Source organism: Fusarium falciforme, chromosome 9 (genome assembly GCF_026873545.1).
Source record: "Fusarium falciforme chromosome 9, complete sequence".
Taxonomy (NCBI): domain Eukaryota; kingdom Fungi; phylum Ascomycota; class Sordariomycetes; order Hypocreales; family Nectriaceae; genus Fusarium; species Fusarium falciforme.
Window position 1 is genome coordinate 3292927 of NC_070552.1, and position 18894 is coordinate 3311820.

Here is an 18894-nt window from a genome sequence, read left to right on the forward strand (position 1 = left end):
GATCAGGCTTGTCAGTGGACTCGATCTAGACTAGAGTTGTCATTATTAAACCAGGACTGAAGGATCAATTCGCATCTACGATACTTTTCATTTCCTTCCTAAGCACCTAATATTTCCGGCTAGGTCTTTTTATTATGTCACAAACCTTCCCGCCTCCAACGCACAGCCGAGGTCAAGTCATTAGGAGTCAAAGGATATTCCTCTACATAGGGAACGAGAATTTACCAACCGAGAGAAATGCATAATTGATCTAAGTTCTTTCTACGCTCGGGGGTGGTACAGGAAATAAATCCTGCCAGTGCACATAAAGTGGAGGATTCTAAACAGGTTGACCTTGTTACCTCAGAACGATTGTTTGCCATGACTGCCCCAATTCTCAGTTGATCACAATGTCGTCATACCGTTACGTTCTTAATGCCTATTTCGCAAAGCACGTCCTGGAAATCAGAACAACCCTAACACACGATGCCAATTATTGATCCTAGCCACACTTCCCAAAAGAAGCCATCAGCCACAATAACAAAGACCAAAGCCATTGACATATTCCGCTATGAAAGCTGAATGCCGCAAAATACCGGATGCAGTTAGTTCCTTCTTTCCCCATCACAGGCCTAGAGAGAGGAGAGATGAGAGATGAGTCGGACATGTCAGCAGAGACCCCCGCTACAGTGTTGGGCGTCATGAGGTTTACTGAGAGGATTAGGTTGAACAACATTCTCTTCTATGTTCCCAACATCTATATGTCTATATCGTAACATGAGCGGCTGAGTTAATCCAACCTGTCCCTGCTAAGCGATGCTTTCACTACCAATCAAGCAAAGGATACTAATTGACCCAAGAATCACCATTAATAGATGCAATAGTCAGCCAACACAGAGCCAAAGCCAAGCACATGTTTAATTGAAGAGGGGAGAAGGAGGATCACAGCTATTCTACACAGTTGTAATCCAAGCTATCTAGCTTAGAGCACGTCAGAGCTCTTCTGCTTCTGAGTCCCTTCCTTTGCAGACTCCTCCTCCTTCTTCTCTCCATCGAGGGGCTTGTCTAGTCCCAGACGGTGCCGAGTGGTGTAAGTAGCAATTGTACCAACAGGGTCAGCTTCGGTGATGAGCTCCTTGCGACGAGTGTCAACCAGCAGCCGAATGAGATCTGGGCGCATGTAGTGTCCGGCAAAGTCGGCCAGGACCTTGGTCAGATGAGTTTCGTTGAGATCAATGTCGACGAAGAGCAAGCCATCGAAATCCTTGTCTGGCTTGACGACCAGGCTTCCATCGGGTCTGTAGATACGCGCGTGACCATTGTAGACGGATGGGTCGGTTTCAGGCTCGACTCCCTCGGGGGTGTTCTTCTTGAGCCCTTCGACAGAAAGACGCTGGAAGGGTGCAAGAGTCCAGGCGCCAGTCTCTATGGCATACTCGGGGGTTACCAGGTCCGAGGCTGGATCGGCGTAGTTGGTTGCTGGGTCTGGTGCAACCTGGCGCTCGCGGCCTGGGTAGACGGGCCAGGCAGCGACGTGAACCTGCTCTCCGCAGGACACATTGAGCGCCTTGAGGAATGGGTTCATGTTCTCCCAACAGTTGAGCTGACCCACGCGGCCGATATCAGTTTCCGACACCGACATGAAGGTGTCACCGGGACCATCGCCGTACACCAGCTTCTCCACGTGAGTGGGCTTGATCTTGCGGCGATGATTCACGACAGATCCATCCGGTCCGATCAATACCTGAGCCAGGTAAAGCGTGGCATGGTCAATCTCGGAGAATCCAAGGGACACATAGATCTGGTTGTCGCGAGCAGCACGACGGATCCGGCGCATCTCTTCCGAGTCAACTGCGAGCGAGTTCTCACGATACTTCTTGAGCATTGGCAGGGACTGAAGATATGTCACCTTCCACATCCAGTAAGGATATCCGGGGATCCCTATACAATGGTTGTTAGATGAATCTGTTTACCCAGATTCCGAGATCAGGAGCTCACTTACAGACTTCGGGGAAGGCAACCAGCTTGCACCCCGCCTGTCCAGCCTCATTGATGAAGTCGATTGTCTTAACAACGCCGGCCTCGAGATCGAACCACTGACTTCGTTAGTAAAAGTCTTCCATCATGTTCTGAGTATTCATACGCCTGGCTCGGAGGTGACGGCGGCCGCCTTGTACTTTGTGATGGGCATGTTGGCGATTGAAAGTGTAGTTTGGTGAATGATGGAGGGCTTTGTTTGTTGCGTGTGTCTGTGAGATGGAAGATAGCAATTCGAGAGAGAGATGGGAGATATTTATACGACTCTTCCCAGGCCTGCAACGTAGTTCAAAGCAGCTTTTCCATCACCTCGCCCCATTCCGGGCGTACACTCTGTCCAGAAGCCCGCATCTTCCGGGCTGCTCCGATCACGAACCATGACGGCTGAGCGGGTTCAGACAGCATGTGCTCATGATCAATCTGTGACTAAAACGCAACTGCATTGCAGGATGAAGAACATGCTGAGACGGAGCCTGGACCAATGGAAGGAGCAAGTTGTAAAGTTGTCAGGGATGATGATGGCGAGAAAAGCCCGAGAAGATAGTTGTTGAGCCTCAGGGAGAGATTACAGGGTCCTAGAGCGGGATGTTTTGTGCGGCCCGCAGCGTGGTGTCTTGGCTGGTGTCCATTTGACGATGCCGCAGCGGGCCGCAGCGGGCCGCAAACCAACTACTACGGTGCCATTGCGGCCATTGTAAGCCGTTGCTCGTGTCCATGAAGTGCATAATGGATGTATCAAGAAGAATTTTGACATGGATAGGCCTCGTGTCCTGCTCTGATTCTGAAGTCATGCTCAACATTTCGCGCAAATATGCAATGCACCTGAGCAACTTCGGAACGGTACTCGGACAAGTCTCGGATGTCGCTCGAGGTTTGCGTTCGCAGGGACGTGTTTGTCGCCTCGTCTCTTGCCTGGGCCCCGAAGGCCCGAAGGGAGCGTAGTGTTTTTAAGTAAAGACATCACTTGGGTAGCTCTTCTGCGAATCTCTGGTCTCAAATGTCTCGAAATATTAACGGAAACTCTATAAATCAGTAGAAGTGACACATAAACATCCAAATCTCCCACGCATCCATCACCTCGTCAACAGTATTAAACTCCTAGCACTCTAACATCTTAACTCGAATGCCTCTCCGACTCTGCATACGGCCACCATTCTCTTTCTCCACCTGTATCACTCCCTCAGATCACCAGGAGTCGGCTGGTCGCTGATTTCTTGAAGAATCTTTGCATCTCCCTGTTTTCCTTCGGCGGTTTTCAGAACCTCGATGAGTTGCTTCGCTCCAGCACGCCAGTCGTGGGATCCATGAACGATTTCGACGTCGCCCTCAAGAATCTGCTTGGAAGAAACGCTGGACCCGTAGAAATCGGCGCTGGCGTCACGCCTCTCCTCGATGACTGTTCCATCCACAGTCAAGCCACCGTAAAACCCCCTTGATTTGGTGTATGTCCAGACTGGCTTGATCTCCTTCACATTGGCGGTACCCCCAATTGGTCCAGCTGCCAGGGCGACGGCGCCGCCAAGGCTCATTTCGGACGTCTTGTACGCGCCCACGGCAGCTTGTGTGTTGAGCACGCACACACAGTCGTAAACATCTAGGCCATAAACAAGGCCGATGCTACCACTCCGCACCGAGAAGGCAGAAGGCGGTGACCAAGTTCCATCGGGAAGACGAGCGACAACAATTCCGGAACCGCCAGCGCCTGCAAGGTACATGCCAGCACGGAAGCCGGTAAAGATTGCCAGCCCCTGGGCGCCTGCGATGACTTCCGAAGGAATCTTGGACTTTTCTATCCAGTTATCAGTCGTTGCAGCATTGAAGAATATCAAGTGCTACTGAAAACATACCAACAAACGACTTAAGTATCTGAGCCGCCTTGTCGCATTCGTGACGAATATCTGCCGCCTTGAAGAAGCCCATGTTTGTATGTATGGTGTATTTAAGACGCAAGATATCTTGATGAAGTGTAGTAAAGATGATGAACTGAGTGCCAACTTGAGTTGCTTGCTAAACAGGAGTGCGTAGAATTGAAGTTGTTTAGGAAAGGCGATGTACTTATATTGCCCTCAAAGAAGGGCCTGCCACACATGAGGCACAACGTCGGGATCTCCCCTTCTTCATTCACTGAGAGCCAGCGTTTCCCAGCCTCAAAGGTATTGAATGAGCCTACTTGGCATGCTGCGGCTGACAGCTTCGGCCAATCATGGCATGTAAAAGTTGACAAATACGGTCGCAAGGCATTGAAGGGCGTATTCAAAGCGTATTGGAGCGTTGGAGCGTATTTGCTCCGGAACCCCAGCTTTGCAGCTGACTGCGTTCCTGGGTGCATCAGCCACTCATAAAAAGCGCTGAGAAATTTTGTCGCTTTACGACGCAGTGGCTTAGACTTGCTTCTTGGCAAAGGCATGACAAATCACACGCTGGACCTAGTGGCTGCGCCTCATCTTTATTCCCATGTTTTTTTGGGGGGCATTTCCCTGCTCATCTCTTCTTACCTACCCTAGAGATACACCTGCTGCGGTCTGTTTGAGATTGGCCACGAACTACCTATTATGAAGTGGAAAAGGTTACAGTATCCATCTGTTTTGATGGTGGAAGGGGGCCATATTGAGATATTCCATAATGTACTCAATGTGCATTGCGCATATGCATCCATAGCGTCATCAACTCGGTCGCCATCTCACATGCTAAGCCTCCTGTCGTCCTTTTACCAGAACACGCGTATTCCTGGCTATCGCTTGCGGTAAAGATAAGAGAAGAATATCATGCATTGTCTAGTACCATGGCTGGCTTCTACATCGACGACGTTTTCCTCGTTCCATCACTCGAGAATCCCCATGAACTGTCACCCTATATTACTCTGACTGGGGGGCCGGCTGTCCGATCGTTCATCATTGAGACGACGTAGGGTTAGTGAGACCTGCAACGTTCTGCGAGGGCTGTTACAGACTCTGTCTGTGGTACTGACTCGCGGAAGCGACAAAAAATGCTTGTGATGCCCCTGCTAACGACAGGGAAAAGGACTTCCCAGACAAAAGTCTTACGAATGCACCAGGCAAGTGCCCATCGGCCTCCTGTTTGACTAAAAGGCGAAACCAATACATCAGGGTCTCAGCTCCATGTTTCGGATAGCAAGGGATAGTAGACGTCGGTAGATGTACAGACTGGCATCTATTTCATTATACATTATGGTTATATTTCTATGTACTCTCTTTTTTTCTCCCCTTCTCTGTAATATGCCTGGCGTTTATGATGGTCTCTCTATCCGACACTGTATTGGCGCTGATGTAATTGCTTCGTTGAACTGCTCTCGCTGATCTCTCTGTCGTCGTTTTCCTCGTGAGAATCATCGTCATTCTCGCTGGGGCCGGTGCGAGTCACTTTCGTCACAACCGTCTTCTTAATACCCTCTATCTTCTCTCGCTCCTTAAGTTCGTATTCATCCTCTTCGCCAAGCTCGATGTGGGTTCGGTGGTGAGCGCTGGCCAGTGTGTGGCCGAAGCGGCTGGGGTGTTGGCGAGATGTACCATTGGTCCTCGATCGAGAGCTGTAGTCGTGGTCCTGGTTGTTGCTGGCTCGGACGACCTTTCCGATCAGGTCGGCCATGTTCATCTCGATGTGTAGCTTGAGAAGGTAGACGAGGGGGTGGAATTGAATGTACCTGCAATGGGTTAGTGAGATACAAGATTGGGCGTGTCTACTAGAACATACACGAAACTGTTTGGCAGCGACATCATGCAAATCAAAAGGACCTGTATCGGGTTAGCAGACGTTGCTGAAAGTAGAACTGGGTATACTTACATCCAGGGCAATAGAAATGGCAACCAGGAACAAGTTCATTTGATAAAGGCGTGTATACTTCTGCAGGCCATTCGCGACAAGCCTCTTCTTAACGACGTAGATGAAGTAAAAGTTGAGAGCAGCATCCATAAGAGCAAAGATGACTTTCTCGCAACGGTCCCAAATCTCGTTGAGGTGGATGTATTTCTCGCTGATCTGGAGACGGGCCGGGACCCAAATGCAAAAGACGCTGATGTTGACGGCGAAAAGGATGAGGAAGCAGATCCATTTGAGCTTGGTACCGTTTGCTCGAACGACCATCAATAAGGAAACTCGATTGATGATGATCTGGATCAAGCATTGAACCTGTGTCGACCACCACACGACTATGGCAAAGAGTCAGCTTGTCAAATCCGGAAACCCCACCCTGAGCGTCCTTACTGATGAAAAAGAAGAACTGCAAACTCGGCTCGATCTTATTCCGAAGATAGAACCAGCACATGACACCCAATAGGAAACTGGAGATGATCTCAATCCAGACCAGGGCGACATAAGCCGTGATTCTCTTCCTCCTATGCCAAGCGGATTTCGTCTGCTTGGCCGCCTTGGAAAAGTTAAAGATGGTGATACCGAGCGATAGGCCCCACGCAATGGACGCAATGTTCATGTCGGTATCATTTGGCAAGTCTGGGACATAGTTGTCCGGGACCATGAAGCCAGTCATGTTGCCAACAGTCTCGGGCCTTTCCGCCAACGGTGAAGAAAGAAGACGAGTTGAAGAAGGAATGTGAATCGGTGGACGGAAAAAAGCAATTCGGGATGGACGACGTGTTCCATTAAAGAGGGTTGGCCACTCCAATGCTAAATTCGGCAGTCTGGGCAGTTTGATTCAGTCGCTCTGCTAAACTGCCGATCCCTATTGGAAGAGAACACCCCGGTGCCGAGAAACCCGTGAAGGCCCTAACCCACAAGTGGCTTGGGACCAAGACGGCCAACAGAACTGAAGAGGCTAGGGGCCGGGCCGGACTCTGAGGGGCTTGGGCTACGGTGAGGTAAGTGCACCGCCAAAAGTATATTTGAAATTGCCCCTGGTGGTCTTTGCTGGCTGCCTTGGTCTCCTGGAGCCGGTTTTGGTCTCGAGTACTATATCATGTGGCAGACAGCAGCGTGGACATGAAGCGATCTCACTCGAGAGGGACAGCCAGTCCCCCTTTGGGGCCTCGTAGGGCATTCTCAAGTCCAGGGAAGCGATGGCAGGAAAACCGCAGTGTGGTACCGATCCCCGCGATAAGAAACCATCCTGCTGGCCGGCTCCACCAGGAAAATCACCGGGTTCTCTGTCGAGGAAGAGTTTCCAGTTGAGTGTCCAAACTCCCGCCGACCCCGGTAGCCTGCAGCCCAATGGCTTCCGTGACGCGTCGGTGTAATGAGTGCCGAGTCATGAATATGTGGGGAACGCCGGCGCTAAAATCTCATGTCTTGACCCAGATCTCGTAAAGCTCAGGGTCGGTCTGGAGACTGGAGCTAAACTAGCCACTCTGGCTGAGATCGGCCCCATCTTCAGGCCTTGTTTTTCTCCGTGCCGCATTGATGTGCATCAAGACAACTGACTCCCATGTGCTCTCCGTGGGCTGTCGAGTCAGTTGGCCAACAGGGAGGGAAGTGAAGCGCCACCTATGCTACCGTTTTTCTTCGACGGAACGACGAGGCTTCACTCAAGACAGACGTTTAATGACGATGCCACCTTGACATTGGGCTACCTCGTATATGAAGGGCCCATACGTAGTAGAATTGAAGAACGCCTCCGATGGGTCTCGGCTGTTTAGTCAGAAGTTCTCGTCGCCAATGGACCCAGGACCCAACACGAGTCAGTCCCCGAGACCCTTGCTGTTCGAATTGGCCCAATACACTGGACTGGGGCGAGGATTTGCACAAAAGGAAGCACTGGCCCTCGGTTCATGAAATCCCGACACCAGCAAAAAGACCCTGATACTAGTGTCGTGGATCGCCCAAGAGGGGCGATGCTATCGATTGTCTCATATATGATAGTCGATTCATGATGGGTTTGCAAAAGTTGCTAGTATGCCTCGGCATTTATTAGGTCATCTTTCCCCCGTCTTACTTCCTTTCGTCAGCGCGAGTAAGACAACAACCGGAACCTTCCAGATTGCCCCCGACAAAGACATTTTTACATGAGAATAGCGACTGGCATGCTATCTCATTCGATGCTGTCTCCAGGTCGGCGACTAGATAAACCTAGTTGCACCAAGAACACAGTCTGTCATTAGGAGTCCCAAGAGGACATGACAAACCGCTAGCTAGGATGAAGAACCAATTCCATGGTCCGAAAAGTGGAACGAGTGGCGCCTCTACTACGGAGTAGTACCAGCTCAAGCCTAGTCCGCTGGTAGTCCAGAGAATCTACGGAGTAGCAACGAGGTGCATCCCTGCTCAGGGGCCCTGGAAAGTCGATCTACTACTGGCATGCAGAAGAATCCTGTCAGGTAGCCCCTGATGCGCTTTGACTTCCGTTGTGCCCCGGCCGCTAGTATTGAAGATCTTTCTCCAACGTCATCTAGTAGAGCAAGGGCTCGCACTGATCAATCACAACGTTCGGACGCACCACAGCCAGGATTTTATCTGCGTCGTGGGTTTTCTAGATTGGTTCTGGCTCACGCAGATCAGCCTTTCTAGGTGCCTGACCTGCAGGCATGAATCATGACAGGTGAGCCACCAATAGATAGCTATACGTATTATGGTAGGGATACATCGGGAGAGCACCTGATGCGCCTTTGTAGCAGTGGCGCAGAGCGAGGAGTCTATCCAATACCAACCTGAAGTCATTACTTGGCCGGGAACGGTGCGACCCCGTAGCTACGCTTACTAATTCTGTATCAGAGGTTACGCCCCTGGAACCTCGAACGACGTGACCCATCGACCTGACCCATACAACTCCCGGGAAGTTGGATGTTTGAGGCTTAACATGCTGCCGATCCCCGAAGGGAGACGCTAAAGTAGGAGTAATTGCCGAGTGGGCCGTTAGGCTCGCGATTCTTCATCAATCATAATCACTGTCTACGGCATCGACTTTTGGGCTGCCAGATCACCCTTACGGGCCTTACCGGCTCCTGAATATGGCTTTGGGATTTCAATCTTTGTTCTTAAAAAAAAAGAAGAAAAAAATTGAACTAACACCTTGCAGCAGTACGCTCGACGAAAGTAGAGGAGCTGCTCAATACTACGTGTACCCTTTGGATCTCCCTCCCATTCGTTCTGGACGCGATTCATTCAACGTTTTTATCTCGTTAGCTTAAAGGAACGTCCACGATGCATGAGTGAAGCTCAGTCTAAGTAGCTATTCTCCAATTATTTCCGCCGGGGCATCCTCCAACATCGGGGCAGAAGAGCCGAGGACACTGAATGGACCAAGCGCCCTCGTCTCTGGCCAAAGAACGGCTTTATAGTGTGACACGGGGATAGCTCTGATAAGGGAAAGAGGGGTTTCTAATGGAACTTGTTACAAAAGGGAGTGACCGCTACTCGGGAGTGGCGACATCAACCGTGGTGAGAAGTAGTAGAATATCAAGGGTCAAGATATCAATATTTCCAAGCATGACTGAGCATATAATAAAAACCAGGGGTCGTGTAGATTAGATCTGAATCAAAACGGCGAGGGTTAACAAAGAGCTGCCGATGTTGTGGGCAAGTCTAGGGTTGTTGTGAGTGACATTCATTCCGTCTGACAAGCCTACCTGACTGCAATCAGCTATTGAAGTTCAGATCCACATAGCTAATGGGGTAAAAAAAAGAAAAAAAAAAAAAATTGGTTCGCTACGGCTATTAATACTAAAACCTGGGAGCGTCATTTCACGATGGTTCGGAGCATTGGGTTGTTAGTAACACAGAAAATTAGGGCAATGGATTGGGTACTGGGTACCATCGTTCTCTCAGCATTGATGGCATTCGTTGAGTTTAGAGATATAATCTATCTACTGAGGTGCAAGAGACACCTGAAAGAGCTTATCTTTTGTCTATCAGCTTTAGCCGCGCAGTAAACCTGGATCATCCTGATACGGTATTACAGGACAAGTAGGATAGTTATCTCAGCACGTGGATTTTAATGAGGACCTCAGTGTCGGAGGGCTTTGCAAGCTGGCTGATGTGGCGTGTGTGGCTGACGTGAGCGATGGAGGAGTTCAAGGCGATGGCGTCATTTCTGGCTGACGCGGAGACCCTGTTCAGCTCAACGACGCGTCATATCTCTGGTCTTGCTTACTAATAAAACATCTTGGTCGATTATCAATCCAGTGATAACAAGGGCCGATGAATCTTACTCGCTCCTGTGGCAGGACAAGTCAATACATAAAGCCATGATGACTCGCCGTTGAGACCGAAATTGGCATCTCGTTCAGCATACATAACAACGGCGACAAAATGAAGGCTCTTGTATTAACCACCAGTACCCGGAGCGCATCCGTTGAAGACCTGCCCCGCCCCATTCCACAAATCGGAGACGTTCTTATCAGGGTGAAAGCGATAGCACTCAACCCAGTCGACCAACTCTACGTCTCAACGCCCATTGCTGCCCAAGAGAAGCGGGTTATAGGAACCGACTTTGCCGGCGTGGTCGTTGAAGCTAGCCCGGAACTTGGTGGATCTTCGGACCCTCGAGCCAAGCCAGGAACGCGCGTTGCTGGGTTTCTCCAAGGAGGTGCGTTTCGAGTCGGCAAACTGGACGAATGGATTCCTCGTCATCTGGCGGCCTAGATTGATTGCTAGCATTTGGACCTGAGCTGACAACTATAGCTTGTTCTGTAAATGATCGCCCGGGAGCTTTTGCCGAGTACATCACCGCCCCTTACGACCTAATCTGGGCGATCCCTCCCGGGATGTCCTTGGAAGAGGCATCAACTGTTAGTATGTGCAGCCTGACTGCCGCCCAAGGTCTCTATGCTCGCCTCGGACTGCCGAACCCTTTCTCTGGCTCGCAAACAGAAAAGGACACTGCCAAGCCGATTAATGTCTTCATCTATGGCTCCTCCACATCTGTGGGCCTCTACGCCGCGCAACTCGTCCACCTTTCGGCGTCGGCATCTGGGACCAAAATCCAGCTCATCGGTGCGGCGAGTAAGTCCAAGCACAGCTTTTTACGACAAGAACCCTACAGCTACGATGTTCTTGTCGACTACCGCGCTGCCGACTGGGTTGAACAAGTCAAGGCCGCAACGGGGGGAAACGGTGTTGACTTTGCCTTGGATTGCATTTCGGAGGGACAGACCGTTTATGGAACCCACGAAACGTTGGCCACTGGGGCCAAATTTGCTGTATTTCGTGGCCCAGTTGGTGGGCGATACGACCCATCCAAGCTGAGGATCAAGCCAATCTATGGTGCCGTCTGGGAAGGACTGGGAGTTGAGGTCGGGTATAACGGTGAGTGTTATCTCATGTTTCGCATATGTCGGGATTGAGGCTTTTATGTGAGGCTGCGTATTTTGCTGACGCTTAATCCGCGAAATCTAGATACAGTACTCCCAGCGAGCCAGGAGGCCCTTGAGTTTGCCCGACAGTACTATGGCTTTCTCAGTGTTGGGACGCCTTTAGGACGGTCGAGAATCGAGCCAAATCCTGTGAGGATTATGCCTGGCGGCTTTGAGAGAGTTGTTCCAGACGGATTTGCTCTACTGGGGTCTGGGTCGGTGTCGCAAAGGTCAAACGTCAATGGCGGCGAGGGACATATGCGTCCGATCAGTGCTGAGAAGCTGGTCTACCAGGTGTGAACGTCTACGTGATCATGATAAAGGCTTGAGAATCCGACACTGTGTTGTTTGTCATGTTTGTGGCCCAATAAGAGGCTGACTCGGCATTTTCTGGGATATCCACTTTGTTCTCGATTGCGTTTTCGCCGAGTAACCCTTAAACAACGTGACCCCGTCCAGTGTGCATGTCAGATCTTTGAAGTTACAGAATTCTTGCGTTGTGAGATTTCTCCGTTCAAGTCCAATATTGGCGTACGTGCACGTGACAACAAGACAGACTCTTGAGTCCTTACTTGGAACAGGGTTGGTGCCATGAACCGACTGAACCCCGGCGAATTTTATAAAGACTCCAGTGCACGCTTTTGAGGGCTAAGACCGCTCTTGATACTACTTTAGCCCTCGAGACCGTTGTCCCAATAGATGGAAGATGAACGAGAGACTTGAGTTGAAAAGCCGAAGATGTAGGTTTTGCTCAATGTGCTTCTCCCACGTACCATGTCAATCGATTAAGCCAATAACACAAAATTCTTGATCGTATATGAGCAAATTATTCTTAACTATGAAGCAAACATTTGATTGCCTCGTTGTGAGAGCATCTCTGTGACGCGTTGGTCCACAGGCCAGCCACTACCTTGGTTTGAGGCCAACACTGGCGCTTTATATAAGCCACTTGTCCTGTGAGAAAAATCCGTCAGCCATAATCATCAACATAAGCCATGAGACTAATGGCATCCTGAGCTTGGGCCCTCCACCTTTTGTATATAAAGTGCTGTTGTCTTCAATGTGGTTATTGGTCTCCGAGTCCAATCAGCCTTCTTCAGTCCCTTGGCTTTTCTCAATGTCGTCTCCAGCATCGAAATCTGTCCTCGTCACAGGGGCGACCGGATTTGTCGCCTCACACCTCATTCTTCAGCTTCTCTCCCGCAACTATAATGTTCGCGCAACAATTCGCGACTCATCAAAAGAATCGGCTGTTCGCCAGGATCTCAACGCTGCAGGAGCCAACAACATCGCCAAACTCGCCTTCTTCGTGGCAGATCTGACTAAAGACGAAGGCTGGGAAGCTGCTATGGATGGATGCGACTATGTTCATCATGTTGCGTCACCCTTTCCAAGTCAAGCGCCCAAGGATGAAAATGAGCTGTTGATACCGGCGAAAGAGGGGACGCTCAGGGTTCTCCAGATGGCGGCGCGTGCCAATGTGAAGCGGGTGGTATTTACCTCATCCTTTGCAGCAATTGGCTACGGAAAACAACACAAGGATAGGTTTGATGAAAGGGATTGGTCAGACCCAGAAGGTCTTCCGGTCTACCACAAGAGCAAACTCTTTGCTGAACGTGCAGCTTGGGACTTTGTGAATCAGCAGCAAGACTCGAGGCTCGAACTTGTCGTTCTCAACCCTGTGGGCATTTTTGGCCCTGTGCTGGGCCAAAAAGTCTCTTCAAGCATTGGTCTCATCAAGACAATGCTTGAGGGAGGAATGGCGGCTTGTCCCCGCATCTACTTCAACCTCGTGGACGTGCGCGATCTGGCAGACATGTACATTCTTGCAATGACACATCCCAAGGCAGGCGGAGAACGTTTTATTGCAAGAGGGGACGGAGCGCCCCTGTCTCTAATGGATGTTGCAAACATTATACGTGGTCAGAGACCAGAGAAAGCGGCGAAGGTACCGAAAAGACAGCTACAGGATTGGATGGTAAAGACAATCGGGTTCGTGAACCCTCAAGTGCGAAGTTTGGTTCCCCAACTTGGACAGAGGAGGACATTAAGCAATCTCCAAGCAAAGAAAATTCTAGGGTGGAAACCAAGAGCCGTGGAGGATTGTTTGGGGGATACTGTAGACAGCCTGGCACAGCATAAGTTGATATAGGTGGGGTATTGAGTTCTCTACGGCGTGTTTGCAGCTACACTTGGATGAGACGGCCACTTTATTTGGCTGGAAGTATCAATAATAGTAGTCCCTTTGCTAGAATCCTAACAACTATTTTGTTGGTTGTCCTGCCCGGGCACATGAAACCTGGAACCCAGTGTCACTCAATGGGAGTTCTTCACTTTTAGGCTCCCATTTCCCACAGCTTTCTCGACAGGTCTGGGGGGTTTTGCACCTTGGTCCACACTACCATTCTCGTTCCTTCGGTCCGATGTGCCCATTGTCCTCTTCCATAGACGAGGTCAATGAAACCATGGAGAGTCTCTAGGGTACGAACGAGGGTCAGGTCGACCTCACGAGCCCAGACGATGAAGCCGTCCATTGTGACTGTTTGATAGATGCAGATAATCTATTGCTGTTTTCCCTTTCCTGCTTTGCTTGCGAGTGCGGTTGGAATATGGACCACGATGGGGGAGGTGTATGGGTATTATATGGCCGAGACAAACTGTGATTCAAACCTCGAAGGATAGGTGATCCGTATGCCTCAGCAGATGTGAAAAAACGCCCCTCTACGAGTTGATTCAATGATGAATGCATACAGCCTTTCTTAATCAAGGTCTTCGGACCGTTAATGTACGTGATACACACCGATCAGCTGTCTTAGGCCCTGATGCGATGAGCCAGATTATGTGCTGGACTCCAATGTCGCTGAGCTGCAAGCCCTACCCGAAGCCAGAGACGAGGACTCTATTTTTGCCCCATACAGTGACTAGGCGCCATAATGCCCCACCAGATTGGCACTGGTTAGGCGATCGATTAACGTACGGCTCGATGTACTGATCGATCTCCACTATCATTTTTGTTGGCGCAACCGCAGTAGATATGTGAAAACAGAGGGCCGGAGGCTTCGAAATCTTAGCAATGACTTCTATCAAATAAAGTATCATGCCAATCCACAACAAAGGCTTAAGGCCATGCTTGATGTAGGGTCTCAAGGTTGGAAAATCCAAAAGAAAGAAGCAGAAGAGGGATGAAATCAAATAGCAAAGGACGCGAGTAGGCAGAATGGAATATAAATCCTTTGACCTTGAATAGCGCCCCCATCATTCCGCTGACTAACCTAGGAACTAGAGTTGTCATTGTTGGGCATTGATTGGTCGAAACTATCCGACCCGGTGTCTTGGCATTCTCCAGCTTCCGGACGCGAAGACGCCTCCTAGACCCCAGCCAATTAGACGTCGTATTACCCCCGGGGAAACTAGCATCGGTGTCCGATGAACTTCCGACACTTGTAAGCCAGGGGAATGCTTTGTCATGACCCGGAGATTTTCATGCGCAAGCAACGAAGAAGATAGGACCTTGGCGCAGAGTCGGGATATAAAATGCCAACTGTCTACCGTTTGTTTGCTTGGCCCAATATTCACAACATCCCCTCTTATCACTCACACCATTCGCCAAAATGTCTCGAGCTTTGCTCATCACTGGTGCCACCGGAAAGCAGGGTGGCTCCGTCATTAGAGCCCTACTTGCTGCCAATGCCGATTTCGATATTCTAGCCGTTACGAGAGACTCATCATCACCTTCTGCCAAGAAACTAGTCGAAAAGTCACCTCGAATCAGCCTGGTTCAGGGTAATCTGGATGATGCCGAAGGCATTTTCGACACTGCCAAGGCAGCATCCAAGGTGCCTATATGGGGCGTCTTCAGCGTTCAGGTTAGCATTGTCTCGTTTTGTGGTATGTTATAGTAGCTGATTATTGGAATAGACACCTGCGATGAACAAGACCGGTCCAATTATCGAGGAGCGGCAGGGAAAGGCGCTTGTTGATGCTGCCATAAATCATGGCGTTCAGCATTTTGTCTACTCCTCCGTTGACCGTAGTGGCGCGAAATCCTTTGAAAATGCCACTAATATTCCGCACTTCAAGAGCAAGCACAACATTGAGCACCACCTCGTTCAGAAGTCAAAGGAGGCTGCCCTCGGATGGACTATTCTCCGCCCTGTAGCTTTTATGGAGAACTTCGATGGCGGGTTCCTCGGAAAGGTGTTTGCGACGTCATGGAGGCTGGTCGTCAAGTCGCGCCCCCTTCAGCTCATTGCCACTGCTGACATTGGGGCCTTCGCCGCAAAGGCTTTCATGTCACCGCGCGAATTCAACGGGAAGGCAATTTCTCTCGCCGGAGATGAGTTAACCTACGAACAGATGGCGACGCTGTACTCGAAAAAGATACAGTCAGGTGTGCCGGCTACTTGGGCTCTGTTAGCAAGACTGGTGCTCTGGCTGTCGGAAGAGATGGGTACCATGTTTACATTTTTCGAGAAGGAAGGATATGGAGCGAACATCAAGGAACTCAGGGAGGAGCACCCAGAGCTAATGACTCTTGAAACGTGGCTGGATAAGTCCTCGTTTCCTAAGAAGGATGCTTAGAGGAACCCTTGGATGAAGTGATGTTGCTAGATGGGGACTGTGACTTGTTCCAAGTTTGAAGATTCTTCTTGTTAAGTGTGTTGAAAGTAGAAAAGGCCGAGAAAGTGGAGGTCATTAATATGTATAGAAATGTAAATTCATGAATAATAGAAGTATCGCGCCTAAATTATCTTAGTTATGAATGAGTTATCAAGCTTCTGCCTGATTTGACCCCCCAAGACCCTTAACCCGGTCTACTCTTCAACTACGCCTGCCCCTGCCAGTGCCCCATGATACCACTCAACATATAAAAAGCGTGGGACCGATTTTCTGCCTCCTTTGTTTCTCTTTGTGAAACAGCCCTGCCCATGTTGTTAAATGTTTGCGAGTAATTTTCAAAGGAGGGCGATCCAGACACCCATCCGACTGGCCGTACCCTCAATATCAAAATCAGAAGACTCTTCCAGCCAAGCATCATCCAGCAGCTTAAAGGCCATTCTCGCAAGTCTGAATGGACTAATCTCCTCGATGCGGGAGTGCACTTCAACCAGAGTTTGTTTCCACTCGGGACCCCCCTTGAGGTGGGAAACTTCAAGACTGATGGTCATCAGCGGATACACAAGCCCGTGGTAGGAAGGCAAGTTTTTGGGGCATGGGATACTGAAAGCCTGATGTGCAGCCTCGACGGATTCCATCAATCGAAACAGAATCATGTCTGTATCTGGGGCCAAATCCTTCGACTCGTCGTCGCCCTGTGCCGTAGGCATGAAGTCGTCGTTGGAGTATCGCTAGCGCCGACGCTGACGGACATCCAAGATGCGGGAGAATCTCCAGAAGTCCCACAGGTAGCGCTGAGCAGGGTCTCCTCCATCGCGCTGCCATGACCAGAATCGCAAGGCAATGTCGTTCCCAGGTTCGCCAGCCATGGCGGCAAAGATATCAAGGAGAGACCTTGGAACTCCAGTGACAGGCTCTACGCCGTCGAGTCTGCCTTGTTTCTACGAGTCCTGGGCGTTACGAAAGTTTCTCCAGATCCCAATAGTCGGACTTTTCCTACTCAACACAAACGAGGGCAAGTCCATGGCACCCAGAGACTCCAGTGCTTGACGGGAACTCGCATCTTGTTCCAAACCTGTGGCGAGCGTTCCCATCGAGGTTTGGAGGAGGTAACCATCTGAAATCAAGCGTAGATGATGAGTGCAAGGCCACCCCTGAAGGAATTGAAATTATCTGTATTAGCTAGTCCTTTGTTGCGGGAATGCCCCCACCTGTAGCACACAAATCGCCGAAAGGATTGGAAAGCAGACTCCCGTGAAAAGTGCATTATAAGATGCCAGCGGTCAACGTGCCGGCCTGTGGGGTCCCTCGCGCCCGGGCTATCTCGGTGCGAAGGGTACTGACAGCAACATCGAGGTGCTCTAATGTTGATATAGAAATTCTTGACCTTCGTCATCAAAGCCATTCTGGATGGCTGCTCCGATAAACAACAGAGATTTACTCTGGATTGACATGGTTTGTGTAAAGTCCTGAACTGTGCAAGAAGTTCCCATTTTGTGAAGCCGTGTTAGGCCTGACATCAAGACTACTCCTACATCTTAGTGCGGGCTATGGCCAAGGGCTGAAAGCGTTTTGAAGGTCTCTTGAGACCCAGCCAATGCGGCATTTACTGATAGACAGCATGTTGATTCATTCGCGAACCCAAACCCGCTTGCAGCTATCCAGGGGTTCTCCCACGGGGTGTGATTCACTTGATCGGGGCCGGCAGGGTCAATCGATGATCCGAGCCCATGGATAGAAGCTGCAACGCTTGCCATGAAGGTCCTGGGAGTGGGCTGCCGACCAGCTGTGGAAGCATTCTCGCCGGGGAAAGCAGCGCCGGCAAAACGTCGTGACGCAATCCCCTCCACCCAACGCAGCGGTTTCTGGTACCCTAGACAAACTGGGCCAAGTTTCCTGCGCGTCAGACAGAAAGGTCGCCTACCGGTCTTGATTAATATCATAAGAAGGTGGAAGAAGGATGTGAACAAGCCCTTCATCGCACTTCTACTTACGCCGACGACAATTGAAGCAGCTTCCCATGAGGACAACAACTAGCGTCAAGTGGCGACTTTAGACTAGGATGCAGGACAGGGACCAAGGCGCTTAATATATCCGAAGAAAACTACCGGAGCGTAACCGAGTCGGTGGTGAATCAATCAGGTCGTATAAGAGCAATTGTCATGGGAACAAACGGAGGAGGTGACGGGGAAGAGTGGGAAGTGATAGTTATCAGGTGGAGCTTTTGCCCTTTAAAGGCACAAAATGCGCCACTCACAACTTTCCCGCCCCGATAGGTTCACAGGGCCAATAAGGTTGTCGCATTACAATGGGCCTTGACACAATTACACAGCCATATGGAGGAGCTGGCTCACATTCAGCTCGGCCGGATCACCTATATAAGGTCTGATCTTGTCTCGTACATCTTCTCGTCAGTAGCTCTTACCATATCTTCTTTAATTTCTTCTCGTTTTTAAAAGAGCAAGAAAGATCGCAGTCTCCAAACACACCTCATACTTTCCCAGAGCCTCGAGACCACGCAACACCGTTTCAGCCATGGCAGATTGGAAGACACTCGCATTAGCTCATGCTTCCAAGCACCTAAGTTCGATTCCTTCAGACTAGATCCTTGACGCTGCCAAGTTGCGAGCAATCAGTAGAGCAGGAACACCAAGGGAAGGCCAATTGGTTGAACTGGATCCTGCTCGACAGTCGGGGCTCTTGAGTGAGAAAGAACTCACCATTACCCAGCATCTCAGTGCCACGAACACCTTGAAACATATCCACGCTAAAAAGGTGTCTGCTGAAGAGGTCCCTGTTGCTTTGTGCAAGAGGGCCGCTTTGGCCCAACAGCTGGTAGGTCCATATTGGTTATAGTAACCGGGCGCTGACGTTGAACATTGCAAATAGACTTTCTGTTTGACCGACATCTTTTTCAGCGAGGGTATCGCGAGAACGAGATGGCTGGACCAGCAGCTGAGAGAGACAGGTAGGGTTATTAGCCCTTTACATAGTCTACCGATCA

The 18894-nt window shown here is 50.2% G+C and overlaps 6 protein-coding genes and 1 pseudogene across 7 annotated transcripts, besides 1 other annotated feature; 3 read left to right on the plus strand and 4 right to left on the minus strand.

Moving 5' to 3' along the window:
* Positions 1-961: 961 nt before the first annotated feature.
* Positions 962-2170, minus strand: NCS54_01192500 (Cyanide hydratase; the record flags this gene model as incomplete). Its single annotated transcript, XM_053157181.1, has 3 exons — positions 962-1920; positions 1982-2075; positions 2123-2170. 3 exons carry the CDS (start codon positions 2168-2170, stop codon positions 962-964), a joined length of 1101 nt encoding a protein of 366 aa, XP_053013156.1.
* Positions 2171-3188: 1018 nt separating this feature from the next.
* NCS54_01192600 (Ysc84 domain-containing protein) lies at positions 3189-3936 on the minus strand (the record flags this gene model as incomplete). The annotated part of the gene is made up of 2 exons (XM_053157182.1): positions 3189-3805; positions 3864-3936. 2 exons carry the CDS (start codon positions 3934-3936, stop codon positions 3189-3191), a joined length of 690 nt encoding a protein of 229 aa, XP_053013157.1.
* Positions 3937-5277: 1341 nt separating this feature from the next.
* NCS54_01192700 lies at positions 5278-6583 on the minus strand (annotated as a pseudogene). The gene is made up of 4 exons: positions 6238-6583; positions 5818-6182; positions 5728-5768; positions 5278-5677 (listed from the first exon to the last, which is right to left on the minus strand).
* Positions 5278-6583: a sequence feature.
* A 3647-nt stretch (positions 6584-10230) lies between these two features.
* On the plus strand, positions 10231-11573 carry NCS54_01192800 (PKS-ER domain-containing protein; the record flags this gene model as incomplete). The annotated part of the gene is made up of 3 exons (XM_053157183.1): positions 10231-10507; positions 10603-11226; positions 11317-11573. 3 exons carry the CDS (start codon positions 10231-10233, stop codon positions 11571-11573), a joined length of 1158 nt encoding a protein of 385 aa, XP_053013158.1.
* Positions 11574-12390: 817 nt separating this feature from the next.
* On the plus strand, positions 12391-14578 carry NCS54_01192900 (3Beta-HSD domain-containing protein; the record flags this gene model as incomplete). Its single annotated transcript, XM_053157184.1, has 2 exons — positions 12391-13091; positions 14557-14578. 2 exons carry the CDS (start codon positions 12391-12393, stop codon positions 14576-14578), a joined length of 723 nt encoding a protein of 240 aa, XP_053013159.1.
* Positions 14579-14884: 306 nt separating this feature from the next.
* NCS54_01193000 (NmrA domain-containing protein) lies at positions 14885-15854 on the plus strand (the record flags this gene model as incomplete). Its single annotated transcript, XM_053157185.1, has 2 exons — positions 14885-15139; positions 15192-15854. 2 exons carry the CDS (start codon positions 14885-14887, stop codon positions 15852-15854), a joined length of 918 nt encoding a protein of 305 aa, XP_053013160.1.
* A 374-nt stretch (positions 15855-16228) lies between these two features.
* On the minus strand, positions 16229-16759 carry NCS54_01193100 (Hypothetical protein; the record flags this gene model as incomplete). Its single annotated transcript, XM_053157186.1, has 2 exons — positions 16229-16585; positions 16643-16759. The coding sequence occupies 2 exons, from the start codon at positions 16757-16759 to the stop codon at positions 16229-16231; spliced, it is 474 nt and encodes a 157-aa protein (XP_053013161.1).
* Between the last annotated feature and the right edge of the window lie 2135 nt (positions 16760-18894).